The sequence below is a fragment of the Coregonus clupeaformis genome, chromosome 34 (assembly GCF_020615455.1).
Source record: "Coregonus clupeaformis isolate EN_2021a chromosome 34, ASM2061545v1, whole genome shotgun sequence".
Lineage (NCBI taxonomy): Eukaryota > Metazoa > Chordata > Actinopteri > Salmoniformes > Salmonidae > Coregonus > Coregonus clupeaformis.
This window is the reverse complement of record NC_059225.1, coordinates 45,155,384-45,174,522: the sequence shown is the minus strand read 5'-3', so window position 1 is coordinate 45,174,522 and position 19,139 is coordinate 45,155,384. Positions and strand designations below refer to the sequence as shown.

The 19,139-nt window shown below is 46.0% G+C and overlaps 1 protein-coding gene across 7 annotated transcripts in view; it reads right to left on the bottom strand.

The window, feature by feature from the left end:
- The window catches only part of LOC121550096 (collagen alpha-1(XI) chain), an 84,796-nt gene extending 82,883 nt beyond the window's left edge, over positions 1 to 1,913 (bottom strand). For 3 of the 7 annotated variants that reach the window (XM_041862239.2, XM_041862241.2, XM_041862240.2), the window contains exon 1: positions 1,537 to 1,913. In XM_041862239.2, the coding sequence (XP_041718173.1) occupies positions 1,537 to 1,651 (115 nt within the window). In that variant the 5' untranslated portion in view covers positions 1,652 to 1,913. The remainder of the gene's footprint in view (positions 1 to 1,536) is intronic. The other 4 variants (XM_041862242.2, XM_041862244.2, XM_041862243.2 and 1 more) reach the window with 2 other exon arrangements.
- Between the last annotated feature and the right edge of the window lie 17,226 nt (positions 1,914 to 19,139).

Sequence of the window (19,139 nt, the reverse complement as noted above, 5' to 3'; positions counted from 1 at the left end):
CCCATCTGGTATTTGAAATACCAGTTGGCCAGTCCGCCCCTGGGCAACCCTACACCATCCATGACCCTAAATAATGTCAGGACATTTGCGGTGCCATGTTAAAATGCAAATAAATAAAGTCTAGTTAAATAATTAACAATCTCCTTATTATTAATGAAAATGTACCCATGACACACGCTTCCCCAGTGGATAAGTCTGAAGGGTCTGCCACACTGCACAACTCCCCAATGTCACTGATCAATCGATGCCAATATTCAATATTCAATATCATTTCATTGTTGAAAATGGATTCCAGCTTGCAATGACCACACTTTCGGGAAAAGACGCATTGTCTAGGCTACAGGGGGACAAGAGTGGCAGGTAGCTTAGCAGTTGGGTCGGTAACCGAAAGGTTGCTGGTTTGAATCCCCAAGCCAACTAGATGAAAAACTAGATGAAAAATCATTTGATGTGCCCTTGAGCAAGGCACTTAACCCTAATTGCTCCTGTAAGTCACTCTTGATAAGAGTGTCTGGTCAAATGTAAGTGAAATCAGATCTATATGGAAACATCACTGTTTTAATGTATTATAAAACAGCAATGTGACAATAACTCATAAGGCCAATATTCAATGATACCGGATCCTTTAGAGAGATTCGGATAGCCTACTCCGGACTGAGGTCTAGAAATTTCCCGTGCCCCGGAGCCATTAATAAAATTGACAGACAACTCTCCTCTGGCTGCAGAATTCTTTAACAAACTGTGAGGCTGCAATCACAAGCCGTGCGGAATTCCACCCCGTTAACCATGTCCACACACACCTAACGGACCAGTAATTCAAACAAGAGCTTTTTTCAGCATAAATCTCTAAAGCTGTCTCTAAATGGGGTGCTAGACAAATTCTTTAACGGCTCCTTCACAACGAAACTAAGCCAAGTACCAGGAAAGAAAAGCCTGTGCACTAAATTAACATTGTGCATAATTGAGGTAACTGTTTCAACTTTATGGTGGGTATATAAGGCTATTTAATCATGCATAAACATTTAGTGAAAAATAAGTAGAGGGTATATTAGTCACAATGCATTTCAATACATGTAAAATAAACCAAAATCTTCATAACCCTTTCAAACACTTGACATAGTGATACCTAAATATATTTGGAACCAATGTCAATAGTATGCAACGTAAATTTGGGTCCATATCTTTGAACTGAAATGTTCAATAGAATATGTGATTCACTTTACTTTGTGAGGAGGGGCACTTTGGTACAATTGTACCTTGCCTTGAGTTAATTGGTAGCTATAGATCCACAGACCGATTGAGTGAATCATATATGGTCAGTCTCTTTCCTACCCTTCCTCTCACATCTAGTTGCGTTGCTAATTGAAAATACCTAATTAAATCCACACAGTTGCCAAAACCCGACCCTTTTGTCTTCCCTGATCTCTCCATCATGTTTTCCGACCAGACCCAAGTTTTCTGCCGCGGCTGGATGACAGTCCCTACTCGCTTGTACTTTTACACACACTTTTTTTGGATCCTAACAATTATTCTTACCTGCTCTGACATGTGTAGCCTGCAGAACCAGGGTTAAAGTGATGAATGCGGTTACAGTGGAATCCATAAGCCACCTTTTCGTCTTCCACCTTGTGGACCACCTTTGCATCTCCATGGTCGGCGCCCACAAAAGTGAACAAAACTTGGGCGACTTCAAGTGATTTTAAATGACGTCCCTTCCACAATCCCAAATGTGATGGATAATTACACTAAACAGCCATAAGCCTCTTCTCTCAGCCACTCCAGGCCCCTATACGGTCTTCCTTTCCAGTGCCCAGCCTTCTGACTGAAGGTATTTGGGCTTTAATCAAAAGTCCCAGAGAGCACTCGATACCCTAGGAGCTACACCGACAGGAGGGATGGGCAAACACCACAAACCAAACCCATGGTTACAGCGAAATGACAGAGTGAAAAAGACCCCGATTAGCAAATCACGGGGCTAGAAATTCTCCTTGGGATCCACCCATCAGTTTTGCAAAGCTCCTGCGAAGTCTTCACTGAGCGCGCGTCCACGTATAAAGAAAAAAAAAATAGAAAGACAAAAAACGTCTTCTACTTTCTGGAAATGTCCCGGGAATTAACGGAATGCCATTGGGTTGAGAGATAATTAGGCATGTGAGCAATTCTCACTGTTGGACGGTGTCTTGTGGACTGTCTGCCCTGTCCCACAATAATATTGTTCTGCTCTGGTCACCTGCTGCAGTTAGTGTTGGTTGTGTTCATATATGAGACAACATTAGTTTATTAGAGCAAACAAACTAATATTTTAAGATTAAGATCACTTTATTGGTCAATTGAACACAAGGTCCAACGGAAATTTTACTTCTGGTTTTAACCCAACCCCTCCAAAAGACACACACATATATACACTTACATATACCGTTTTTTTGGGAAGAGATGTGGGGGGCTGCCACAGGGCTTGACATAAGCAACCAGCCGGTTGCCACCTCACTTTATTGTATTATTACACATTTTCTGTAGATTTAAGCATCACTTCATGCATGAGCAATGCATGAGCAATGCATGTCATTGATTCATTTTCACTCTTGTTCTCCATGTAAAACCCTGACAGACCAATGAATATTCTCCTAAAATATTAGAATTTTCTCTTTTTAGGATAGCTCTAGAAATCCTACTGGGCTGGTCAATTATAGCTGACTGGGGGAGAGGGAGAAAGAGAGAGAAAGAGAGAGACAGCGAGAGAGCGAGAGAGAGAAAGAGAGAGAGTGAGACAGAGAGAGAGGGAGCGAGAGAGAGAGAGAGAGAGAGAGAGAGAGAGAGAGGGGAAAAGCAAGTGAGTGAGAGAGAGTGAGAGAGAGAGGGGGTAGAGCGAGTGAGTGAGAGAAAGAGAGAGAGAGAGAGAGAGAGAGAGGGGAAGAGCAAGTGAGTGAGAGAGAGAGAGAGAGAGAGGGGAAGAGCGAGTGAGTGAGAGAAAGAGAGAGAGCGAGTGAATGAGAGAAAGAGAGAGAGAGCGAGAGCTGTCAGATAGTGCTGCCTCTCTCCTGACACCCCCCACTGAGACCACTCATCTGATCCAGTTGGCTGGCTGCTCACATGACCTCACAGGAAGGGCACAGACAGGTTACACACCCCCTACCCCCAGCCTCACTCCAGCCCAACTTATACCCCCTACCCCCAGCCTCACTCCAGCCCAACTCCCTATACCCCTACCTCCTACCTCCAGCCCTACTCCTCCCAGACGCATAGCCACAGTCTCAGGATGAGCAAGGGAAACGTCCACTGACAGAATGCTACATTTTAGGTCTTGTATGGTCAATATTGTCTATTCTCTATTTGCTCCATAAGATGTGTTGCAACCAGGCACACTCTATCATGGACAGGTGCCTACTAACATGTCTACCCAGTCGGAAGCAGGATGTCTGTATACCCAATACAACTCTCTGTCTCTTGGCTGGCCTCAACACAGTAAGACATGGACCCAGACCAGATCACATCTGTCAACATGCTTGTGTTGTCTATCCTGGGATACACAGGTTGCATCACAAATGGCACCATATCCCCTGTATAGTGCACTACCTTTTACCAGGGCCCATAAGGAATAAGGTGCCATTTGGGACATAGACACAGTCTTTGAGTTGATCCTTAGACTAGCCAATCACTTAGCCAAGTAGTATCAGATGGACTGTCAGGTCTCTTCACAGACAGACAGACACAGATCTGGGTAATTGTCTTGTGATGGATTGGTGTCCTGCCAGTACAGGGAGAGCTGCCCAGAACATCCTGCTTCTCCACGGTTCAGAGACCACAGGCCTGAGACAATGTGTGCATCCCAAATGGCACCCTATTCCCTAGACTACTTTTGACCAGAGCCCAATGGGCTTCTATGTAGGGAATAGGGTGCCATTTGGGACAAAGCCAATAGCACAGAACTGAGTAGCACAACTCCAGTTGGCGAATTCATGCAAGTGATTGTTTGGTGTATTGAATAATGCAAGGCTATCAACCATATAACATTTTTACATTTTACATTTTTAGTCATTTAGCAGACGCTCTTATCCAGAGCGACTTACAGTTAGTGAATACATATTTTTTTTATACTAGCCCCCCGTGGGAATCGAACCCACAACCCTGGCGTTGCAAACGCCATGCTCTATCAACTGAGCTACATCCCTGCCGGCCATTCCCTCCCCTACCCTGGACGACGCTGGGCCAATTGTGCGCCGCCCATGAGTCTCCCGGTCGCGGTCGGCGGCGACAGAGCCTGGATTCGAACCAGGATCTCTAGTGGCACAGTTAGCACTGCGATGCAGTGCCTTAGACCACTGCGCCACTCATTGGCTTATCCTTATAGAATAACCAAATCATCCATAGATAAATATTAGACAAGTCTGGCGCTGTGTTGCTTGTCTCCTTCTTAAAGATAGAACGAGATAAATAATGGAGTCACACTTTATTTGGATAATCCCATATAGCAACTGCTTGCTAAGGTTACGGTTAGGTTAAGAATAAAGGTTAGGGAAAGGGTTAAGTTTAGGTCTAGGGTTAGTGGATAGTTTGTTGAAATGTTGTTGACAGTTATTGAACATCTGCAAACCATCTACAACCCATCTACTTGGGACTATCCAAATAAAGTGTTACTGATAATGGAGGCAAGGCATGAAAAATATGGAAAATAATCTGATACATTGAGTAAAGGGTTGTGAAATTGGGTTACCATTTGGGTATTCACCATATTGGGTGTGTATGGCACATTTTTTAAAAGTCCTTTTGGATTGAAGATTATCAACAAAGCAAATACATTTGACTTCATGTTCATGACCCAGTTGGTCACATATTGCATTATTTTACCTATTTATGGCTGAATATTATCAATGAAACGTAAAGCAAAGCAGCTTTTCCACAGGAATGTGAGTGTTGGGTTTAAATGATTCACTTTTTTTTTTTACTTGACAATGGGACCTACTGCCCCTGTCACACCAAACATGTGGCAGTGGACCTGTCTATCTCCCTATGGACCTCAAGACCAGGTATAATACCATAGAATAAAATACCATTACAGTTTGTGATGGTTTATGTGATTGTCTCTATGGTAGTATGTAATTCCTGTATGTATAGTAATGGTTTTCATTGTATCATTTTGTGGGGTTGTTGGTATCTATCAAGATGTCATTCTTGTGATATACTGTTATTACAAGGTTATAGAAGGACACACAACTTTTTACTATATTAGTATCCAGTATTTCACATTAAAATAAACACTAATTTTATATGATCCCTGTAATCCCTGTAATCTGATGGTGGCTGTATTTTGATACTGTCTTATTTTGATATAGTTGTATTTACATGGACACAGTAAGCTCAAAAGCCTGCTGCTTGAAAAAAAGATGTGTCCTATATACAGTGGGGGAAAAAAGTATTTAGTCAGCCACCAATTGTGCAAGTTCTCCCACTTAAAAAGATGAGAGAGGCCTGTAATTTTCATCATAGGTACACGTCAACTATGACAGACAAATTGAGAATTTTTTTTCCAGAAAATCACATTGTAGGATTTTTCATGAATTTATTTGCAAATTATGGTGGAAAATAAGTATTTGGTCACCTACAAACAAGCAAGATTTCTGGCTCTCACAGACCTGTAACTTATTCTTTAAGAGGCTCCTCTGTCCTCCACTCGTTACCTGTATTAATGGCACCTGTTTGAACTTGTTATCAGTATAAAAGACACCTGTCCACAACCTCAAACAGTCACACTCCAAACTCCACTATGGCCAAGACCAAAGAGCTGTCAAAGGACACCAGAAACAAAATTGTAGACCTGCACCAGGCTGGGAAGACTGAATCTGCAATAGGTAAGCAGCTTGGTTTGAAGAAATCAACTGTGGGAGCAATTATTAGGAAATGGAAGACGTACAAGACCACTGATAATCTCCCTCGATCTGGGGCTCCACGCAAGATCTCACCCTGTGGGTTCAAAATGATCACAAGAACGGTGAGCAAAAATCCCAGAACCACACAGGGGGACCTAGTGAATGACCTGCAGAGAGCTGGGACCAAAGTAACAAAGCCTACCATCAGTAACACACTACGCCGCCAGGGACTCAAATCCTGCAGTGCCAGACGTGTCCCCCTGCTTAAGCCAGTACATGTCCAGGCCCGTCTGAAGTTTGCTAGAGTGCATTTGGATGATCCAGAAGAGGATTGGGAGAATGTCATATGGTCAGATGAAACCAAAATATAATTTTTTTGGTAAAAACTCAACTCGGTCGTGTTTGGAGGACAAAGAATGCTGAGTTGCATCCAAAGAACACCATACCTACTGTGAAGCATGGGGGTGGAAACATCATGCTTTGGGGCTGTTTTTTCTGCAAAGGGACCAGGACGACTGATCCGTGTAAAGGAAAGAATGAATGGGGCCATGTATCGTGAGATTTTGAGTGAAAACCTCCTTCCATCAGCAAGGGCATTGAAGATGAAACGTGGCTGGGTCTTTCAGCATGACAATGATCCCAAACACACCGCACGGGCAACAAAGGAGTGGCTTCGTAAGAAGCATTTCAAGGTCCTGGAGTGGCCTAGCCAGTCTCCAGATCTCAACCCCATAGAAAATCTTTGGAGGGAGTTGAAAGTCTGTGTTGCCCAGCGACAGCCCCAAAACATCACTGCTCTAGAGGAGATCTGCATGGAGGAATGGGCCAAAATACCAGCAACAGTGTGTGAAAACCTTGTGAAGACTTACAGAAAACGTTTGACCTGTGTCATTGCCAACAAAGGGTATATAACAAAGTATTGAGAAACTTTTGTTATTGACCAAATACTTATTTTCCACCATAATTTGCAAATAAATTCATAAAAAATCCTACAATGTGATTTTCTGGATTTTTTTCCCTCATTTTGTCTGTCATAGTTGACTTGTACCTGTGATGAAAATTACAGGCCTCTCTCATCTTTTTAAGTGGGAGAACTTGCACAATTGGTGCGGTTATGGAACCCCTACCTGTCCCAGACCTGCTGTTTTCAACTCTTAATGATCGGCTATGAAAAGCCAACTGAGATTTATTCCTGATTATTATTTGACCATGCTTGTCACTTATGAACATTTTTGAACATCTTGGCATGGTTCTGTTATAATCTCCACCCGGCACAGCCAGAAGAGGACTGGCCACCCCTCATAGCCTGGTTCCTCTCTAGGTTTCTTCCTAGGTTTTGGCCTTTCTAGGGAGTTTTTCCTAGCCACCGTGCTTCTACACCTGCATTACTAGCTGTTTGGGGTTTTAGGCTGGGTTTCTGTAAAGCACTTCGAGATATTAGCTGATGTAAGAAGGGCTATATAAAATAAAATTGATTGATTGATTGATTGACTAAATACTTTTTTCCCCCACTGTATATAAAAAAAAACAAAAAAAAACGCAATCAAGGTTTATAATGTCTGCCATGTGATTTAGCATGCAAACTGCCTGCCAATTTATGACACAACTACACACAGTGTAATTATGCTATAGTTAGTATACGGAAATGATACAGAAGAATCCTGCCAACACTGTCTGTCTTTTTCTCTCTCTCTCTCTCTCTCTCTCTCTCTCTCTCTCTCTCTCTCTCTCTCTCTCTCTCTCTCTCTCTCTCTCTCTCTCTCTCTCTCTCTCTCTCTCTCTCTCTCTCTCTGTCTGTCTGTCTGTCTGTCTGTCTGTCTGTCTGTCTGTCTGTCTGTCTGTCTGTCTGTCTCTCTCTCTGACTCTCTCTGTCTGTCTGTCTGTCTGTCTCTCTGTCTGCGAAAATCAGGAGAGAAAAAAACATAACCCTAGGATCCACCTGGTATGTTTTTAAGTGATTCAGTCGAAATGATGTTCAAAATGTAGACATTGGAACATTTTCAAGAAGATATATGCTTACTCAGGTCTTCATTCCTGTCTTTAAACAAACAGAGTCTACCAACGCCCTTAAGCAAATATTTTGTCTCCTTACTTAAGTATTATTAATATACACACATGTTCCTGCACATATAAACAGGAAAAAAAAGAACAAGTAATGGCCACACTTTAAATAAAGAGACATTCACTGCATAACTTCATATCTCGGTTCCGAACATGCTTTATGTTTCATGTTACACCCGAAGAGACTGTATCAGTTACATGTAATCTGATTACAAAAAAACTGTAACTGTAATCAGTTATGTTCCCAGCAAATATATTGTAATCAGTTTGTTCCACCTGAGCATTCTAACCACACATCAGAGACCACTATGATGACATCAAATGTGTTTAATGGATCCTTTTTGTCTTCTTCTAATGCCTCTTAAGGGGAAAGAAATCAAGTCGTAACTGAAAGTAATCAGATTACATTACTGAGTTTGGGTAATCCGAAAGTGATGTTACTGATTACAATTTTGGACAGGTAACTAGTAACTGTAACGGATTACATTTAGAAAGTAACCTACCCAACCTTGAAAGTGAATTACAATCCACCTACTAAGCTTACAAACCCTATAAATATTTACCTAATTAGAATGGAACTTTTACTAAAATAAATGCTCCTTTAGATATGAATATCACCAGGGAGAGCAAACAAGGGAGTTTAAATATATTCCCCCTTATAGTAAAGGAAGGACGGGATTGACAATCTTTTAGGGCTGTTGATCCTTTCACCTTTGAACTCAGAGTCAAAACTTGTGTTTTTTATAACCTGGAAGAGCAGTGTCACTGTCACTGCTTCAAACTGACCAGACTATGGCTAATGACAACAGCACCAATTGGCAGTGAGGAACATTGGAATTGGAATCAGAATTTCAGTTTACTTCCTGAATTGAAATATCATTGACCTCAACCGAGGCACCATGTTCCAAACATTTCCAGACAACAAATTAGCGAATGGCGGCCATAACACTAGTATCTACCTAACCTTTTGAAGAGTATATAGTTTGATGGTGAATTCTGCCAGTTGGAGACTAGGTTGGTTGGTTGCACAGCATAGCATCCGTTAAAAAGCTCATTAAGCCGAGATGGGCTCTTTTTATTCAACGTGTGTAAGTTTGACCTGATGTGGTATCGTAAGAGAAGCGCTTTTCACAGGCACACTCAAGGTAGCCACCCGCCACTGTCCGTCAGTGTTCAAACAAACACGGCTGGGCTGAGGCTCCAGGAGCATAAAGGGCTCTTTCTCTAACAGACACACACAGCAGGCCTGAATACAGGGAGGGGAATTCAGTTCAACTTCAGCTACACTGTCTGTCTGTCACTTGTAATTCCCTTCATATTTGCTGCTGAACATATGTTTTAATATCTATATTTCTATAGAAAGAAACCAGCTGTGTTAATATTCTCAATGGCAGGTATCAGAAGTGTTTCGAGGGTTCTACGACTCTTCAGGAGATTTCTACAAGGTGAAATGTCTCCATCGATGTCACTGAATTCATTCTGCCACTGACTACCTTGTAGTTTCATTGTGGTCTACAACTCTGAACACCAGATTGAGCATTTGATTAAAGCCTACATCCATTTTGAGACAGCACATACAGGCGTATAACATGCAATTGTCTAAAATTTGAGGCAGAGAAGGGAGTGCTGCTAAATTTATATAACTAAATATACACAATTATGACACACATCTGTATCATATTTTGAACTAGGAAAACAGAGGGATGGATGCATACAACTTGTGTTTGTCATGTAAATAGCCGTTGGCCACATTGGTTTTATTGTCTTGCCAATACAGGCACTCTGAACTGAATTCCCGTTAGTCAACATAAAGACATTGATTGGCGACACTAGGAACTGAGAGAAAGAAAGCTTGACATGACCACATTGGTCTTGGGTTTTGGGTGACCAAAGTTCATATTTCGTAAAAGCTTGTTTTTCTTTTCAGTCCTTTCCCTTTATCGAAACATGCAAATGCATCTTTGATTGAGCTCCACCCTTAATAGTTATTTTATGAATTAGGTACTAATTGGCATCCTAAATAACAATGTGGTTAGAACTCATTCATCATTCCTTGACAATTGTTGGCTCTCCCCCTTTCTCCTCATAGTGATATTGATATTAAAACAGTTCTGTAGATAGATACAGCATTTTCCACAATATCAGCCTCTCTACTTCAGAGATAAGCGCCCACTGTGCTGTTCAACATGTGTGTTCTAATCTGAAGCAGACTCATGTGGAAGCCAGAGACTGTTCCTGTGTCCCGACTGGCACCCTATTCATTATATAGTGCACTACTTTTAACCAGAATCCTCTGGTGCACTAAATATGGAAAATGGGATGAAGACAGGGTCTGTGTGTGAGGAGAGAGGGGAGGGGAGCAGACGTTTGAAACTGAGAAGAGCATCTAGTGCCAGATATGCAGCCCATGCCGCAATGCCTTAGACAGGAATGTCATTCTGTCTGAGCACATCAATGCCGGGGGGCATCTATTGCGATGGGATGGGATGGGATGGTCACGCTAGACACAAATACCATCCTGGGCTTTATAGGATCTACACTGAGACACTCTGGCTTCTGAAATACTACTGTCTCTGTGACAGTCCTGTATATAAGTCATATATATATATATATTTGAAATCAGAGGTGATACGATGCGCCTTCTGAGGAAATAATGTAAGTTAGGTAACAATATGGGAAGTTGGGGTGAATTTCGTATTCAATTTACTTTTTCTTCCAGTTATAAGGCATATTTGATGAGCCAGTCCATCTTGGAGAAAAAGGGGGTTCCTCTGACTGTTTCACCTTGGTCTTAAGATGACACCATGTGGTTTTAGGCTTAGCTGGCCTCTGCCTTGTAAAGAGAGGGGGTGCCCAATTTCAAGTCCTCATAAACATCAAATGGCCAAGCAGGGGGAATCCCAGGTCTCAACGTAAATAATATGGTCAGATAACGACGATAGGGGTTAATGTGAAGTCAATGGGTGTTTAAACAGTCAATCATAACTATTACAGTGGAGGGAAGGTGATAACCATACAAACAGATTGCCTTACCAATTTCCCTCACTCCATGAAACAGTTAAAACACTATAACGCTTATGAGTTTCATTAGCCCTCAGCCAATAGAAGCGGAGCTTGAGGTAGAGCTGTCAGGTCACACCACCTGGTTAGGGTGGAACTGTAATAACCCACATGGGGGAAAAAAGTGAAGCTGTGATTTGCAGGAGCGTTGGTATGCAGGCTGGTCCCTACCTACTAAAACCAGATGAGGAAGCCATGCAGCTACAGATATACTGCATTACTGCATACAACCCTGATTTTGCATGGTGAAGGTTGGTTGTCAGTAGCACATAAGTTGTGTGTGTGTGTGTGTGTGTGTGTGTGTGTGTGTGTGTGTGTGTGTGTGTGTGTGTGTGTGTGTGTGTGTGTGTGTGTGTGTGTGTGCGTGCGTGCGTTTGTGTGTGTGTGTGTGTGTGTGTGCATGTGTGCGTGGCTGGACTGAGGTTGGTTGCCATAATTGCTGCAACTCAACCTGGCCCAGTTGTCGTCATAGAGCTCATGGGACCGTCAGGGAGCCAAAAAGGGGTGGTGAGTTGGTCGTTGGGCCTACGGAGGTCACTGCAAAATGATCCCAGATGGTCTACTGTTGACCACAGGGGTTGACAGTGAGGTAAGCAGGGAGCACCCCGGGAGGACGGCTGGATAGATGACCAACTGTGAGTTGCAGGTGGGTGGTCCGGTCTGGCCAGAGGGTGGGCATTGGAGGGGTGGGGTAGGTGGAACTAATACACTCCCAAACTAGCTGACATGGCAGTGAAGGCTCCCTCTGTCAAGGCCCCATAGTAGTTGATATATGATACCGTCACTGGAAGGTATGCCAAGCAACCACAGTATGCGTGTGGACTTACTTCAGTAGACCCAGTGGCATCACCCTGCAGTGGAAATGGAACAGCAATGGGCAGATCTACAAATTATTGGAACTGCAATGGGCAGTCGCTGGTGAATCAGCACTTTTCTGTATTGAAAACTCAGGTGATTGAGCTTTTAATTGAGGAAGGTTATAGCTTACCTAAGTTACCATAGACGCATGCATACACACACACACACACACACACACACACACACACACACACACACACACACACACACACACACACACATGGTATTACATCATATTGTTTTATAGAATCATCTTTATTTTTTATTTTTTTATTGACTCTTAAAACATACAATCTACCTGCAGTGAAGCTGCTCAAGATTTACATTACATTCAGTCATCTGGCAGACTCCCATCCAGAGCGACCCACAGGAGCAACCAGGTTCAAGCGCCAACCCAAGGGCACGTCGACAGATCTCTCACCAAGTCAAAACGGGAACGGGAACCCGAACCAGTGACCAATCGGCCACCGGCCCAAGCTCCCAACCGCTAGGCCACCAACCACCCAAGATCCCCCCACAGTTCCCCGAGAGCTGCCCCTCAACCATCTGAAAATTCTAAACAGCAAGGCCAACTCTATGAGTTTGAGTGCATGTGTGGCAATATTTATATGTGTGCACATGTGTGCGTTTGAATGTGAGTGTGTGTATATGCATGTGTACACGCGTACAAGCACCTGCATGGCATCAACCTCAGGCAAACAGGCATTGGATGTAACAGCGTTGCCCCTCAGTGTCATTCAAACATATTTTTTTTCTTGTGATAAATGTGTAATGATTAAGCACTTAAAAGGAGAGGGGAAAAAACCCTTCACACAGCTTAATGTACCATTTTACACATCCCAGCTGATGAGAGTCTGCTGAAGTCTGCTTGTCTCTCACTGTTTATTTGAATCACTTCCTCAGTAAACAGACGTGGACCACCCATTGTATTCCCATCTGGACAACGCTTGTGCTTCTATATAATTGTCTTACCAGAAACATAAAGCTTTTTACGAATAGTTTAAAGAAACACAAAACTAAACAGAACCAGATCTATTTCACCTCCAATTTAAATAATTTATGTAGAGACAGACATAATTTATGTAGAGACTCTAAATAAACTATTTCTGAAATATTGGAAATAATTATACCAAATCAAATTAAATGTTATTTGTTAAATGCTCCAGATACAACAGGTGCAGTAGGTCTTACAGTGAAATGCTTACTTACAAGCTCTTTCCCAAAGATGCAGATTTAAAATAAGAAGATAAAAAAACAAGAATTAAGCTATGTATAGGGAGTACCAGTACAATATCAATGTGCAGGGGTACGAGTAGAGGTGGTTGAGGTAGATGTGGGCAGGAGTAAAGTGACTAGACATCAGGATAGATAATAATAAGAGTAAAATATAGTAGCAGCAGCGTATAAGATGAGTGCAAGTGTAAATGTGTGAGAGTGTGTGTGTGTGTGTGTGTGTATATGTGCGGGTACATGTGTGGCGTCAGTATCCATTTATCTGTGTGTGTGCATTATGTGTGTGTGCGTATATAGTGTGTGTGTGTGTGTGTGTGTGTGTGTGTGTGTGTGTGTGTGTGTGTGTGTGTGTGTGTGTGTGTGTGTGTGTGTGTGTGTGTGTGTGTGTATGTGTGTGTGTGTGTGCTTGTGTGAGAGTGTCAGTGTAAGTGTGTGTGAGTGTGTGGATAGAGTCCTGTGAGTGTGCAAAGAGTCAATGTAAAATAGAGTAAGTGCATATAGTCCGGGTAGCCATTTGATTAACTATTTATCAGTCTAATTGTAACGATCCCGGCAGTCTGAGTCGGGTCCTGTCTGTGGACTAGTTTTTCTGCTCGGGATCTCCAGTTTCCCGAGGGTTCTGGAACGCTCCGGGGAGCGCTCTTGATTTCCGCACCTGCATCCCATCTGCAATCTGCACACCTGGTCCTGATCATCACCCTTCTTAGGCTCTGGCCTAACATCCATTCCCTGCCGGATCGTTAGCCATGAACATCACTCGTCCGGAGCCTTCATCCAACCTCTGCCTGGTGGTCGGCGGCTGCCGAGCCCTGACGGGATCAACCACTGCACCCCCAACAACTAATCAACGCCGCCCGCTCTGTTCCCTGGATTATTCAGCATCACTCTTGAATTTGTAAATAAACACTCACCTTCGTTTCAACTTACCTTGTCCTGGTCTGCTTCTGGGTTCTGGCTTTGTAACTCGTGACAGAACGATCCGGCCAGTAATGAACCCAGCGGACCTGGACTCTGTTCGCCATGCCATTACCCATCAGGAGAAGATGTTGGGCCATCATAGCACGGTACTACAGGAGATCGCGTTGTCAGTTCGGAACCTTTCTACCGGTCTGACGGAGGTCCAGAACCAACGCAAGAGTCCGGTGGAGGATCCACTACCGGTTTCACCCATCTCGCCTGCCGCTTCTGGAGCTGTGTCCTTCCGTGAGCCCAAGGTTCCGACGCCGGATAAATATGAGGGGGAGCTGGGAAGATGCCGTTCCTTCCTTATGCAGTGTGGATTAGTGTTCGATCTACAGCCCTACTCTTATGCCACAGACAAGGCTAGGATAGCCTTTGTGATTGAGTTGCTGCGTGGTCGAGCGCTGGAGTGGGCTTCAGCCGTTTGGGAACGACAGGATCCCTGCATGGCTTCATACCAGGGGTTCACGGCCGAGATGAGGAAGCTCTTCGACCATTCCGTCCGAGGGAGGGACGCAGCTAGGCGCCTGTTTTCGCCGCCAAGGAACTCGCAGCGTGGCCGACTTCGTGATCGAGTTCAAGACATTGGCTGTGGAGAGTGGGTGGAATGAGGAGTCTCTGCAAGCGGTCTTTTACCAGGGTCTGTCGGAGCAGCTCAAGGATGAGTTGATCTCCTATCCGGAGCCTAGTGACCTGGACAGCTTGGTAGCCTTGTCTATTCGGGTGGATAATCGAGTCCGAGAGCGAAGGAGGGAGAAGCAATGGGTTCCGTCCCAACCGATCAGCTTCTCAGGTTCCAGTCGGGTCGGGTGGTGGACCAGAACACGTCGATCATGCTCCACCACAAAGGATTAGTGGAGAGGTCCTCTCTCCCGATTCTGAACCCATGCAAGTGGGGCGGCACGGGTTAACCAAGGAGGAGCGTCAACATAGACGTAAGACCAACTGCTGCCTCTACTGTGGTAGCTCGGGACATTACATCTCCACTTGTTCCCGGCGGTCGTCAAACTGCCCGGCTCGCTAAAGTTGGGAGGACTTTTAGCGAGCCAGTTTCAACCTCTCAGTACCTCTGTCAGACCCCGTTTCCCGGCTACCCTTGTGAACAGGAATCAGAGCTTAGCGATTAACGCTTTATCGATTCAGGTGCCGATGGAAGCTTTCTTGATGCCGAGTTGGTGGAACAGCTGGGGCTTTCCAAGGAGCAATTGCCGGAAGCCATTGAAGCGACCACTCTGAACGGCAGTAGTCTGGCACGTATCACGATGAGGACTGAACCGGTTAAGATACTGTTGTCGGGGAATCATTCGGAGATGATTTCATTCTTCATTCTGCCGTCTTCCCATGTTCCTCTGGTCCTTGGATACCCCTGGCTGAAGGAACACAATCCCACGTTCGATTGGGTGACGGGCAAGGTAACGAGTTGGAGCCTTGATTGTCATGCTAACTGTCTCAAGACTGCCTGTCCCCATTCGGTTCCCAGTCAGGTGATTGAGGCTAAACCCCCAGATTTGTCCCTGGTTCCCGAGACATATCACGATTTGGGGGAAGTGTTCAGTAAGCAGAAGGCTCTGTCACTCCCTCCCCACCGACCATATGATTGTGCCATCAACCTGTTCCCTGGAGCTGTCTACCCCAAGGGAAGGTTATACAGTATCTCCCGCCCTGAACGTGAGGCTTTGGAGACCTACATCAAGGAGTCCCTAGCTGCTGGTCTCGTTCGTCCCTCGTCATCACCCCTGGGGGCAGGATTCTTCTTTGTGGGTAAGAAGGATGGCTCTCTTCGACCGTGTATTGATTATCGGGGGTTGAATGACATCACGGTCAAGAACAAGTATCCCCTGCCCTTGATGAGTTCTGCCTTCGACTCCTTACAGGGTGCTACGGTGTTCACCAAGCTAGACCTACGCAATGCGTATCACATGGTCCGGATCAGAGAGGGAGACGAGTGGTTGACGGGGTTTCAATACACCGATGGGTCACTTCGAGTATCAGGTGATGCCGTTTGGACTGACCAATGCTCCAGCGGTATTCCAGAGTATGGTGAACGACGTCCTGAGAGATATGATCGGTCTCTTTGTGTTTGTTTACCTGGATGACATTCTGATCTTCTCGAAGGAACCTTCCGACCACGTCCAGCATGTCCGGCAGGTTCTGCAGCGATTGTTGGAGAATCGCCTGTTCGTGAAGGCCGAGAAGTGCGAGTTTCACGCCCACACGACATCCTTTCTCGGGTACATCATCTCCAGGGGAGAGATTAGGATGGACCAGGAGAAGGTTAGAGCGGTTCTGGAATGGGCCCAGCCCGGTACGAGATTGCAGCTCCAGAGATTTTTTGGGGTTTGCGAATTTCTACCGCAGATTCATCCGGGATTACAGCCGTGTGGCCGCTCCGTTAACTGCCTTGACTTCCAGTATCAGGAGCTTCAAGTGGAATCCGGAGGCGGATCGAGCGTTTCTGGATTTGAAGAGGCGATTCACCAACGCACCGATTCTCTCTCAACCGGACACGGCCCGTCAGTTCGTCGTTGAAGTGGACGCGTCTGATGTGGGAGTTGGCGCCATCCTGTCGCAGCGATGCTCCACGGACAGTAAACTCCATCCCTGCGCCTACTACTCTCGTCGCCTTTCGCCTGCGGAGAGGAATTACGATGTGGGTAACCGGGAGCTTCTCGCGGTGAAACTTGCCTTGGAGGAGTGGCGCCACTGGTTGGAGGGGGCGGAGCAACCGTTTATTGTCTGGACGGACCACAAGAATCTTGCTTACGTGCAATCGGCTAGACGCTCTCAACTCCCGTCAGGCCAGGTGGTCGTTGTTTTTCGGACGATTCAATTTTTTCTCTGACGTTCCGACCTGGATCTAAGAACGGCAAGGCGGACGCCTTGTCTCGGATGTTCTCCAAGACGGAGGAGAGTGGGTCCAAGACCGAGACAATTCTCCCCCGGAACTGCGTCGTGGGAGCTGTTAGGTGGAAGATTGAGGAGGAGGTGATGGCGGCTCTTCGGACGCAGCCCGGTCCCGGTAACGGTCCACCCGGTCGGTTGTTTGTGCCTGAGTCGGTTCGTCCTGCGGTCCTCAAATGGTCCCACGCCAGCAAGATGGCTTGTCACCCTGGCGTGGCTCGGACGATGGCGTTTCTTCGCAGACGCTTTTTGGTGGCCTGCCATGGCCGAGGATACTCGGGGTTATGTTGCTGCCTGTCCAGTGTGTGCGCAGAATAAGGGTACCAATCGGCCCAGCTCTGGACTACTTCACCCCCTTCCTATTCCCCGCCGACCATGGTCGCATCTGGCCCTGGACTTTGTCACTGGGTTGCCCGCTTCTGAGGGGAACACGGTCGTTCTGACTATCGTGGACAGATTCAGCAAGTTCGCCCACTTTGTGCCAATTGCCAAGCTTCCCTCTGCCTCGGAGACGTCCGAGATCCTGGTTAGGGAGGTTTTCAGGGTCCACGGGTTGCCCAGTGATATCGTTTCCGACCGTGGCCCTCAGTTTACCTCTGCTGTCTGGAAGTCCTTCTGTTTGGCCATTGGAGCTACAGTCAGTCTCACATCTGGTTTTCACCCCCAATCTAATGGTCAGGCGGAGAGAGCCAACCAGAAGATGGAATCCACGCTACGCTGCCTGGCCTCTTCCAACCCCACCTCCTGGGTCTCTCAGTTGCCTTGGGTTGAGTATGCCCACAATACTCTCCCTACATCTGCCACTGGGATGTCTCCCTTCCAGTGCCTGTATGGCTACCAACCTCCCTTGTTCCCTTCTCAGGAGAAGGAGCTCTCAGTGCCTTCTGTTCAGGCCCATATTCGTCGTTGCCACCGGACCTGGCATCGGGCCAGAAAGGCACTCCTTAGAGTTTCGGACCGGTATCAGCTCCAGGCGAATCGTCGCCGGATCCCCGCTCCCACCTACACCATCGGAGATAGGGTCTGGTTGGCCACACGGGATCTTCCTTTACGGACTGAGTCTAGGAAGTTGTTACCGAAGTTCATTGGTCCGTTTGTGGTGGAGAAGGTGATCAATCCGGTGGCAGTTCGACTCAAACTCCCGAGGACGCTCAGAGTCCATCCCACCTTTCATGTCTCCTGCCTCAAGCCTGTTTTCCTTAGTCCTCTGTTGCCTCCTCCGCCTCCTCCTCCTCCTCCTCGGATGATCGGAGGTGGTCCTGCCTACACGGTGCGACGCATCATGGATTCCAGACGGCGGGGCCGGGGTTTCCAGTATCTCGTGGACTGGGAGGGGGTATGGTCCGGAAGAGAGGAGTTGGATTCCGCGGCGACAGATCCTAGATGCTGACCTCATCCGTGACTTCTACCGCCTCCATCCTGGCGCTCCGGGAGTCCGCCCGGTGGCGTTCGTCGGAGGGGGGGTACTGTAACGATCCCGGCAGTCTGAGTCGGGTCCTGTCTGTGGACTAGTTTTTCTGCTCGGGATCTCCAGTTTCCCGAGGGTTCTGGAACGCTCCGGGGAGCGCTCTTGATTTCCGCACCTGCATCCCATCTGCAATCTGCACACCTGGTCCTGATCATCACCCTTCTTAGGCTCTGGCCTAACATCCATTCCCTGCCGGATCGTTAGCCATGAACATCACTCGTCCGGAGCCTTCATCCAACCTCTGCCTGGTGGTCGGCGGCTGCCGAGCCCTGACGGGATCAACCACTGCACCCCCAACAACTAATCAACGCCGCCCGCTCTGTTCCCTGGATTATTCAGCATCACTCTTGAATTTGTAAATAAACACTCACCTTCGTTTCAACTTACCTTGTCCTGGTCTGCTTCTGGGTTCTGGCTTTGTAACTCGTGACACTAATGGGTTGGGGATATGAAGCTGTCTCGGAGCCTGTTGGTCCGAGACCCTGTGCTCTGGTACCGCTTGCCAGACGACAGCAGAGAGAACATTCCATTGCTTGGGATGCTAAAGTCTTTGGCAATTTTCCGAGCCTTCCTCTAACAGCACCTGATATAAAGGTCCTGGATGGTTCAACCTCACACATACAGTCCATACAGTAAGTTCTAATTAATGTTTTGTGTGGATGATGGGCAAGAATTTATACAACCAATAATGGTGAAGATATCATAGCTTAACAGTTGTAGTCTTTTGCTTGAAA